Genomic DNA, 11,560 nt, shown 5'->3' on the forward strand with positions numbered 1-11,560 from the left:
TACAAAGGATACTACAAGGTTGTGGGATTTGGTTTTATAACTGCTCATTGTGTTTTCTTGAATGTTTCTCAAGTCTTTGCAACAAATTGACATTCTATGACATATATTGCAATCATTTGATTCCATTCAATGACATCTGTTTAGAGCAATCTGTCTTGGTGCAGGAGTAGAGAGTATGGGGGTAGAGGTTGGAGAAATTAACTTTGCAAAATGTCTTATCAACAATTTGGTTTTTTTTTTTGGTAGTAGTTAATATATCTGTTTTTGGTTATGTTTTCAAGATTCATAGTTCACAATTTAGTTGTAAGTTGTGAAAATGCATTTCACAATTCATTGAGTTCAAATTTTACTACTCACAATTTATCTGCATTCACTTTTTATCATTCACAATCTATTGATGTTCTGTTTTTACAATTTACAACCTACAACCAAGTTGTGAGTTGTGCATTCTGAGTTCACAACCCACAATCTTTTGATGTTCAAAATTCATAAGTCACAACCTTCTATGTTTGACTTTTCAAAATCACAACCTTGTTGTGAGTTGTGAATTTAGATTGCACAACCTCTTACATTCAGATTTCACAATTCATAACTACAACTTTCTTATATTTGATTTTCACAATTTTCAACTTATTGCATTCACCTTTCACAATTCACAACCTTTTTCACATTTACTTTTCACAGCTCACAACTTCCACTTTTTACGATCCAAAACTTACTTACATACACATTTTACCATTCACAACCCTTTCACATTCACCTTTCATGATTCACAAGCCATTGTTGTTCGGTTTTCACCATTCACAACCTTTTAACATTCAAAATCCAAAACTCACCACCATCTTGTGTTTGGCTTTTCAAAATCACAACCTAGTTATGAATTGTGAATTCAAATTGCACAACTTTTTATTTTTAAAAGTTTTTTTTAAGTGAATGGGCCCTTGATCTACTGGTGACGCAGATTTGGACCTCCATAAATTTTTTTTTTATTAATTTTCATTTTAATTCTATTTTGTCCTCTTTCATAAACTTGTCATAATTTAGAGGAGTTTGTGCTTGACAGTTTTCTTTGATGCCTCATAATTTTCAAAATTTAAACATTTTCACGTTTTGACCAATAGATGACAAGTTTGTACATGACAAGGCTTGGAGAAGATAACTTTGAGTTGAAACCACATTATTACATATCCTAAAGACTTTAGATAAGTATACATTTTAGATAAGCCATTTATTGGATTTAATTGAAAAGTTTAAAATTTGAGTGTTTGAAAACTGGCCAACAAGGGGTAAAGATAAAAAAATAGTTATTTAATTGGCTATAATAGGATAAGATCAAGTGTGGTCAAGTATAGACAAATTCATGTGTCTACACAATCTATATATGCATTACATTCAATAGCCCATATATTGATATTTTTTATTGGATTTTTGTAGACATAGGTATAAAGGTAGAGAAAAAGGCATGGAAATAATCAATAGAATATGAGAATGTATCTTTTTATTTCTATTTGTACTTGAATATTGTTAAAAAGAAACATGGGTAGAGCTTCCTAGTGAACTATTGAAAAGGCATATCATTGCTTGTAGGCAACAATATATTTGAGTTGACTGGCATAAAGGAACAATATAAAAGGAAGTATATTGAGGATATAGTAGTGGATGTTGAGTAGAATATAGTTTACACGAGAAGTAAATTACTATTACAAGTGCTAATAATGGAAATTTTATGAAGTTGCAAGAGCTAAATGTTAAGATTAAGATAAATTGCTTATGATTTAATAATACTTGCCTCCTTAAAATAATAGTTCTATCATCAATCAAGTAGGCATTATTTAGAGTTGTAATGATTGTCTAAAGTTGACCCCTTATGTTTAAAAAATAATTTCCCTTCAAAAATTACATGAGAAAAGACTATAATAAATAAAGCATTATATTAAGTCCTAAAAAAGAGGTGAATGAACTACAATGATGGATATAAAGAAGTAAAAATCCTCTATACATAAGATTGCATGTATAAACAAAAGAATGGTTTCCAGGATGTAGGAGATGGATTTATCACAAGGTTGTTGTGTAAACATTTTAAAACTTTTTTGATTGTCCCTGGAATAATCTTTGGAAATTTAGTAATTCTATTTTTACTTCAAAGATCATATAATATATGATGTCTTTAATAATTGTGATGCTCTAAAACTATTCTTTTTTTGAAGAGCTTTCATATAATCAAAATGTTTTAATCCATAACACATATATTAATTCTGAATATTTATTTTCATCTTTTGTTAAGTTACCTTCATAACATTTAACATATATACCTTTATTGTTTTCTTTCTTCTTTTTTACACATACATTACAGTAATTTTATTTTCAATGAAAAAAATGAAAACAGGAGATAATTATGTTATAATGATCTACTTAATATTCTAGAGCATATGATAAGCTTAATTTCTTGACAGTGTAAGCAATTAAGTGTCCTTTTTGTCATCATAGTGAAAGCTTAAAGCATTTTTTTGGTACTGTTCTAGAGCTTAAAAGAAATGGAAATTCATTTTCAATAGTTTTCTTGCTATTTTTAATCATACTTCAAGATGGAAGGAATCACTTTTTGGCTATGATTTTAAGAATAATGCAATTGAAGATTCTATGTGATAATGCATTTTACTATATATTTGAAAAAGTAGATGCCAACCAGTTTTTCTAATCACAGTTTGTATCAAGATATAGATACTTTAATGTTTTACTCGGAAATTATGTTCCAACTACTTTTTCTATGTTTACAGCTAAAATTGATATAGAGCCCGATACAACAAACAATTGAATGAAATCAAATACCAGTTCATGCATCTTCAAGAAGGGGAGATGAAATGTTCTAGAAAATTGAATAGGCTTCTAAGTTTTCAAGTATAATGTGCTTCAAGTTTATATTTTTAATCAGAAATTATTTGCAAGCCTCCTTGAAGTAACTATTATAATGTTCACATCACTGATTGGATCAGCTACTATGTATTTGTCATGGTATATTGCAGCCTTGTTACTGCTGTTTTTTGTTCTTGTATGATGAGCTTATTTGAACAAGCTGTAGCTACAGGTTATTTTAATTATTTTTTCTTTTATATGTAGACTGTTATTTATTTCTTTTGTAATATCCCTTCTTTCATTCAATATAATTTTTTTTTAAATTGTCACCTCTTCCACTAAAATGCTTTTTACTTTATTTTAAAAGTCAAATGCTTTTTACTTTATTTTAGATCTAAAACAGCTGTATACAACAAACTTCCCTGAGAAGTTGTCAGAACACTGCTCATTCACGTTCCTTCGAATCTTCTCCACACTTTCCCTTGAAGTTTTGATTTAAGTAAAAGATTAAGAGGTAATAGAAAGAGAATGAAGCGTGACCATTTGAGCATTCATTTCATCTTTTTTAATTGAGATCAGCAGTGAAATTAAAAAAATAATATAGTTTCAGAAAAATAATGATTTGTACTGTCTATCAAATAATAAAAAGAATATATTAGATTTAACTGTGTTGTCCCTACTAATGCTATAAGTAAGATTCCTCAACCAGCTTTCAACATATTGAGTCAAAAGCTTGCGACTGACAATGAAAGGAAATCTTTAAAAGAGATCCTCCTCTGTCACAACAGCATGACTTGTCTAAAACAAACACCATATTATTGTCGTCATGTCTTCCACTGATAAGATGCTTGAACGCTGCTCATTCACGCGGTTTCCTTTGGTGGTCAAAAAGCTGGGGAAGTCTTATCAAGTGATGTGCTTCCATCTCATCTTTCCTCTCCTTTCCAGGCAAGAAAGTGGAAACGCTGCCCATTTGCGCACTACCCTTCTTAAATCTCTATAAATATCTCTACCCTTACCTGCTGCAGCACTGAATTTGCTTGCTTTCAATTAGAGGGCTTTTAACCCATCTACTCCCTTTCCTTTACTCTTGCCTATAGTTTCATTCTTGATTTATTTATTTGCTCACGTCAGAGCTTCAGTTTTCTGTTAATGGCTTCCACTTCGACATCTGGTCGAGAAAAGCAGGAACGCGATCCGTTTTTGGCACTTGAACCTTCCCACGGAGGGATAAAATCCTCTTTGACTGCAAAACAGTTTTATGTATTCATCAACCATCGAGGCCCAGATGTCAAAAAGACTCTGGCTCAGCAGCTTTACGATTCTCTAAAGGAAGCTGGGATCCCGGCATATCTAGATTCTGAAGAGACTGAACTGGGAGATTCAATTTCCTCCACCATAAAGAACGCCATATACTCTGCCAGAGTGCACATCGCCATCTTGTCACCGCGATATGCAGAGTCTCCCTGGTGCTTAGCTGAGCTAGCCTTGATGTTTCAAACCAAGGCTAGAATTATTCCCCTGTTTTACCAGGTTGACCCTTCAGACTTCCGCCATATAAAAGGAAGAGTTGCAGATGCATTTTCCAAACACGAAGAGAAGAACAGATATCCTAAAGATGACATTGAACAGTGGAAAGTATGCCTCAAGAAAGTTTCAGAGATCAAGGGCTACGAATTCAAGGGACAGAATAAGTAAGTCACCATCATGAACTTTCCGTCCATATGTATTTTTTATATTTTGTTAATTTTTTTTATTATTGTCAGTCGTTCTGTTGACAAAAAATTACAGTCGTTCTGTTGACAAAAAATTACATCAGCGGTCACAAAAATGATGACTATTTCATAATTTGTGTGCTAATTATTTTTGTAATTTATAATGCACCTCATTTTAGAGAAAGCATTTTATGTGAATTTATAGAAATTTTGTTGTACAATAAAGCTTGTAACTGCTAGCTTACTTCACCCTAGAGAAAATGATGGAAAAGTAAGACTGAAATTGGAACAAGATTTTCTCTGCATTTGCTTTTCTTTCGGAAAAAAGTTCTTTTCTTGATTCTTAATTGGTTTCGCTCTTTTTTATGGAATGAATGACAGATCGTTATGGAATTCAATTTTGGAGTACATTATGAAGTTGCTGTCTGATTACATAGGAATACGGCTTTCATCCACTGGGAGGTGAGTTCTTACATCTATTTTTTATGCTATATTCATCTTTGTTTCTTTTCTTTTCTAATTACATATTTAAAATATCATTGATAAAATCAACTCTGTAATGGTGGACTTTCTCTGGAAAGGTTTAGGATATCATAAGCACAGAAGAGGGGGGCTTTTAGGGAGTAGAGAAAAGGGGCTGCTTAGAGATTAAAGACGTTAAGATTTTTATTGAAGCTCTGTTGGCTCAGTTGCTGTGAAGGTTTTATTTCACCTACCCAAAAATCTTGGATTCATATTTTGAGATCCAAATATCTCAATTAGTTAGCAGATTTTTGGGTGTGGTTTTGACAGCTTATATTTTTTGATTTGAATATCCTCTATTCTTATCTGGAGCCCTCTTTTTGGTCTCTTCGCTACTTAACATTGGCTCCTCCTTTTCCAGTTTCTATCTAAGCTCTTAAGTTATATAAAGGAGTCTGTTTGTGGTGTTGTTTATAAATTCCTACCGTTTTTGCAGATTTATACCTCGATTTCAAAACATTACCTTGATTTTCTTACTTATGCGCAGCTTTATTGCTGTCTTTTGATCTTCCTTCTATCTTGGAAACTGTTGTGTCTTTGTGTATATTCTACATAATCATGGCATCCATGGGACCATATGCCTCGTAGGCATTCTGTCAAACGATTCACGTACCTCCTCTATGCTTACACAGTTAGCATATATTCCTGTGGACGCACCTTGTCTTTGCTTAAAGAATTTGCATATGTGGAGGCCAGTGCAGTCACGATTCCAACATCTAACGCTATTTCAAAACTTCCATTGTTGCAGAGATACAAAGGATACTACAAGATTGTGGGTTTTGGTTTTATAACTGCTCATTGTGTTTAGCATGTCTTTCCAACAAATTGGCATTCTATACATATTGCAATCATTTGATTCCATTCAATGACAATCTGTTTAGAGCAATCCGTCTTGGTGCAGGAGTAGAGAGTATGCGGGTAGGGGTTGGAGAAATTTACTTTCCAAATTGTTTTTTCAACAATTAGGTTTCTGGAGTAGTTAATATAACTATTTTTGGTTATGTTTTCAAAATTCATTGTTCACAATTTAGTTGTGACTTGTGACTTGTGAAAATGAATTTCACAATTCATTTAGTTCAAATTTTACTACTCAATATTTATTTACGTTCATTTTTTACCATTCACAATCTATTGATGTTCTATTTTTACAATTCACAACCCACAACCAAGTTGTGAGTTGTGCATTTTGAGTTCACAACCCACAATCTTTTGACTTTCAATATTCAAAAGTCACGACCTCCTATGTTTGACTTTTGAAAATCACACCCTAGTTGTGAGTTGTGAATTTAGATTGCACAACCTATTACATTCAACTTTCACAACTCATAACTTGCAGCCTTCTTATATTTGATTTTCACAATCTACAACTCATTGCATTCACCTTTCACAATTTACAACCTTTTCTACATTTTCTTTTCATAGACCACAACCTCCACTTTTTACAATCTAGAACTTACATATGTACACATTTTACCATTCACAACCCTTTCACATTCACTTTTCATGATTCACAACCCATTGTTGTTCGGTTTTCACCATTCACAACCTTTTAACATTCAAAATACAAAAATCACAGTCTTCTTGCATTTGACTTTTCAAAATCACAACCTACTTTTGAATTGTGAATTCAAATTGTACAACTTTTTATTTTTTAAAATTTTAATAAAGTAAATTTATTAATTTTAATTTTAATTCTATAATTTTGTTCATTTCTTTTTGCCTTCTTTCACAAACTTGTCATAATTTTTGATTGAAGAGGAGTTTGGACTTATAGTTTTCTTTGATGAGGTTTTGACCAAGTAGTACTTTTGACATTTTCATTATGCAGCCCATATCTCCTTCTCCATGTCTGTTGCCTGTTTCCAGTTCTAGATCAATTGAAAATTTGGAAACATCCTCTAGGCATATTATATTAGGTTCTATTGTAGTAACACTTGTTCTCTTCCTTTTTATACTCGTGATTCTTGCTATGTATCTGTTTTAAAGGCTCGGGCTAGGCCTTTTTGATTCAATATAAGTATATATTTTTTAAAATTTAAAAATAAAAAGGAAGTCTCAATTACTTACAACCTCAATTTTTTTTTCTGCTTTTCGTATTTACAGCGATCAGAAAGAGTTGTGTAATGGCGTGGTGTCTGCTGTGATGAACGAGAAGCAAAAGAGGATAATTCCTTTCCAAGTTGCAAAATATGAGGTTGGACTTGATAAGTTTGTGAATGATTTCCACAGCCATTGCCGGAGTAATGGGCAGATGATAGATAAAATAATTGGCATCTATGGAATGGGAGGGTCTGGCAAGACCACTCTCGCCAAATATTTGTTCAATCAAAAACATTCAGAATTTAGTGGATCAACTTTTCTCTTTGATGTACGGGAACGACAAGTCAAAGGTGAGTTGACTTCTCTGCAAAGTAGGCTTCTCAAAGATCTTCTTCACCTGGAAGGAAACACCGTTTCTAGCATAGAAGATGGGATCGCCGTTATCAAGGATAATCTTGAGAGGAGCCGTGAATCAAGGTTCCTTATAGTTATAGATGACGTTGATAATCAGCAGCAGTTAGATGCACTTTTACCCACAGATGCTCTCAATCCCAATAGTTTGGTGATTGTCACAACCCGTGACGAGGGTGTTCTTATACAGGCCAGAGTCATAGTTCGTTATAAGATGAAAGAAATGAATCGACAGCATAGCAGAGAGCTCTTCTGCTGGCATGCATTTCACAGACAATCTTGTCGAAGTGGATATGATAATTTGGTAGACAGCTTTGTCAATTTGTGTAAAGGTTCACCTCTTGCTCTTAAAGTAATGGCCGCGCATGTTTTTGGCCGTGACAAGGCTTATTGGAAGTTACAGTTAGATGTTGTTAAGGCAAGGCTACACAAAGACATAAGAGATACTCTTAAAATAAGCTATGATGCTCTGGAAGAGGATGAAAAGCAGATCTTTATGGATATAGCGTGCTTTTTCATAGGGAAAGATGTGAGCATGGCAATAAGTATATGGAAGGCTTCAAGGTGGAGAGCCGAACATGCACTTCAGACCCTCAAGGACAAGTCCCTTGTTGAAACAGAATCTGAAGTTTCTTTGGGAACGAATTGGTATGAGCCACCATCTTATTTCAGAATGCATGATCATCTCCGCGACTTGGGGAGAGAACTGGCAGATAATGAAATGAACCATCCTCGTCGACTGTGGCGTCCTGAAGATCTTGTATGTGTTTTTTGCTGTCTTAAATTCATGGTCTTACTTGGAAATGGTTTGTTTTCTATAAGCTGTTTAAACATTTACGCGTAACTTAGATGAACATTTTCTAATTTAAAGAAATTTGGATTCAGATTGATATAAGTGAAATCAAGGGATTCCAGAACATCCTCATGCGGTCCGAAGGAAATTGTTTCAGATGTTACAGTTGTATTCAGGACAAAGAAAGTGGTCTTTATATGACATGTTTTCTGGAGAGTTCAAGGGCATCAACTGATTTACGATGGTTTGAACTTAATGGTAGGATTCCTGAATGGATTCCTTTACAAAATTTGCACACTTTAAAGGTTGAAGGAGAATCACCTTCGAGGTTGTGGCAAAGGGATGACCAGGTATATGCTTTTCTTTTTCTTTTTCTTAAATCAAAATATTAAGCTTTGGTAGCATCAGCAAATAGTTCGTTCTTGTCAGATTTTTATCATTGAAAAACTACAGTTGAGTCAAAGTGATTATATTCTCCAGGTTTTGCGCAAGCTCAAAGAGCTATATTGCGTTTTAAGGGCTGCTCGTACAAATTTCATTCAGCTAAACAAACTGGTGAGCTCGTTTGGAATGTTAAAAAATCTAGAAAGGCTGCAGCTAGAATTTGAAAATGGCATCTTCAAAAGGAATATTGAATGGAATTGCTTGCTAAAATCTGTGAGAGAACTCACCAATCTGAAAACCTTAGAGTTGATGCACTTTCAACTAGAAGGGGATTTTGCTTTAAGCAACAGCGGAGAGGCAACTAATGATCCGTTTTGTATGGGAAGCCTTGAAGCCATAACTCTGTGTGGTGCATTCAAAACAAGGAGGGTCTCAATTGATGGACAGTCGTGTCCCATCCTTAAAACTCTTAAGCTTTATTCTATGAAAGATCTAATTGAAGTGGATGTAACAGGGGTACGCAGATTGGAATGTCTGATGCTGTTCGAATGTAGAGAGATGAGAAAAGTATTGGTCAATGATCTGCCATATCTTGAAATGTTTCAAATGAAATTCTGCAGGACTATGACAGAGTTGCCAAATTTTGTGCGTGTCAGTTATCTCAAGAGGATTTGTATTAGCCGCTGTCGGAACCTGCGGGATATATCAGCTATTGAAAGATTGAAGTTGTTGAAGAGGATCTGGATCGCGGATTGTCCAGAGCTGGAGAGTATAAAAGCTATTGAACCATTGAAGAGATTGAAGAGAATCTTCATTAATGAATGTAAAGAGCTGCAGGGTGCAATTTGTCTTGAAGAATTGAAGGCGTTGAAGAGTGTCTTCATTGGGAATTGTCCAAGGCTGCAGAACATATATGGCATGAAAATTTTAAAATGCCTGGAGAGCATTGTCATTACTGGATGTCCGCAGCTGCAGAATATAGAGGGTGTTGAAGAATTGAAAGGACTGAAGGAGATGATTATTGCAGATGCTCCTATAATAAGTTGCGTTGAAACGTTGCAGGTATTAAACGCATATCTGTGTATTTTCTCATTAGTTTGTCCATTTTTAACTTTTAATTTAGTTACCCTGTTGATTTTAATTTTTTTTTTTTTTTCCTGGAACGGTTGCATCTGAATAAAATATTTCTAAACGTTCTGTTCGGTTTTCCGTATATAGTGTTGAAAATAATTTAGCGAGAGCACTGTGATTTCAGAGATTGCCGGGGGAGGTTACGATTATAGTGGGGATATCGGCCACGGTAGATTTCATCGCCAAAGAAGATGGCTTCATATGGGCATTGTCAGATAAAATTTGGGATGGTTTCTGTGAAATAAATTTGGTGGGAAATAGTAGGGAAAAAGTAGAGGAGATGATTCATTCCTTTCATAATACCCAACATTTGGCCAGTACATTCATCTTTTGCAGTACGTTGGATTATGATGTGCCTCCTATCATACCGAGAGACTTTTGTAATTGGAGCAGGACTCAGTTAAATGTGCGTCTTAGCTCTCATGGTTTTTGCGACAGAAGAGAGAGGATGATATATATGTGTGCGGTTAGCGAAGAAAGGTTCTCAAACTACGACTCCTGGTTGCCATCAGTGAATATGGGGGAGAAGGCGTTTTTAATGGGAGTGAAGAAAGGCGAGGAAAGGAAAACCCTCCACATATTGAAAAGCTTAGTTGCTAAACTACGGTTGGGCAAACTTTGTTACGTCGGCAATACTGAAGAAGTTGTTTGGTGGGATACAAGCAAGCATTCGTTAAAGGACATTGGTGATTTCATTGACGAATATGATGAGGAGGAAGAACTGGATGGTGGTGACGATGATTAAAAATTCCGTTGTTGTAAAAGAAATTATGGTTATCTTAAAAAGAAAAAGTTATGCAAAATGATTTTCTTTAGAGTTGTATTAATTTATTTAATTACGTTTAATGAAATTTCTTAAAAAAATTTAAAAAATTTAATTTCATTATTATTTTTTTAATCATTGATAGAATATAAATATATTACTATTTGTATTTTATTTTGTTAGTAAAAATGTTTTAAAGGATAAGTAAAATCAATAAGATATAAATTGAAAAAAATCATAAATGAAATTAAATGTTATGTGTATCAAGTTTGTGGTCAAAGATATTTTTTTTCATTTTAAATCACATAACAGCTTAAGGCTATCAAGCTAGTTGCCAACTTTGTCAAACTGGATTTAAGGTCCTATAAAAGATTTTTTTAAATTGAAATAAAGCAAAATTACAGATAATAGCAGCTACAATAAGTTGTAGCTAGAAAAGGATTATATAAATCAATACAACATAAACGTTTCAAGCTAGAACTAGAACCAAAGACCCAACGATTAATGTTGCAAGATAAAACTTTTACAAAGGAGCTTGTAACAACTAATCTACTAATTTGAAGAAGATTACAAGGCAAAAACATGAGAAAACACTTTGCAAAAGTCCATATGGTAGGGGAGAGGGACTAGTACTCGTTAGGGCTAACTTCGTGAACATGTGGCCATCACATGGGTTATCGTAAGACCTCCGATTTTTTTAGAAATGTAAAATGGACACTTAACTATCTACAACTAAGGTTTGAAGGCATGACTCATCATGCAACTCATCAAAATGACACGTCTACTGCGAAGTGTCGAAAAAATGACTTTTTAAAGATTCGACCAAAACTTAATCTAAAAATGCCTAGTAATTGAAAAAATCTATATCATTTCTTGCTAGTAAAATATCATATTTTTATTTAAAGTATAACTTATATGCAAAATAAATGGACCAAATACATATTAGTA

At 33.7% G+C, this 11,560-nt stretch overlaps 1 protein-coding gene across 2 annotated transcripts; it reads left to right on the plus strand.

The window, feature by feature from the left end:
* Positions 1-3,861: 3,861 nt before the first annotated feature.
* On the plus strand, positions 3,862-10,732 carry LOC131051192 (disease resistance protein Roq1). Of its 2 annotated transcripts, none has more exons than XM_057985587.2 (6): positions 3,862-4,547; positions 4,950-5,030; positions 7,194-8,301; positions 8,427-8,684; positions 8,815-9,780; positions 9,937-10,359. In XM_057985587.2, exons 1-6 carry the CDS (start codon positions 4,006-4,008, stop codon positions 9,940-9,942), a joined length of 2,961 nt encoding a protein of 986 aa, XP_057841570.2. In that variant the 5' UTR covers positions 3,862-4,005; the 3' UTR covers positions 9,943-10,359. The 2 variants fall into 2 exon arrangements, with proteins under 2 accessions (XP_057841570.2, XP_057841569.2); XM_057985586.2 differs by having other exon boundaries at positions 3,868-4,547; positions 9,974-10,732.
* Positions 10,733-11,560: the final 828 nt, after the last annotated feature.

The sequence above is a fragment of the Cryptomeria japonica genome, chromosome 8, assembly GCF_030272615.1.
Source record: "Cryptomeria japonica chromosome 8, Sugi_1.0, whole genome shotgun sequence".
In the NCBI taxonomy this organism is placed as follows: domain Eukaryota; kingdom Viridiplantae; phylum Streptophyta; class Pinopsida; order Cupressales; family Cupressaceae; genus Cryptomeria; species Cryptomeria japonica.

Bases quoted from the DNA above. Each gene is read 5' to 3' on its own strand.
- LOC131051192 (XM_057985586.2), top strand. From the start codon at position 4,006: ATGGCTTCCACTTCGACATCTGGTCGAGAAAAGCAGGAACGCGATCCG. The intron at 5,031-7,193 runs GTGAGTTCTTAC...TCGTATTTACAG, and splicing joins CGGCTTTCATCCACTGGGAG to CGATCAGAAAGAGTTGTGTA. The intron at 8,302-8,426 runs GTATGTGTTTTT...ATTTGGATTCAG, and splicing joins TGTGGCGTCCTGAAGATCTT to ATTGATATAAGTGAAATCAA.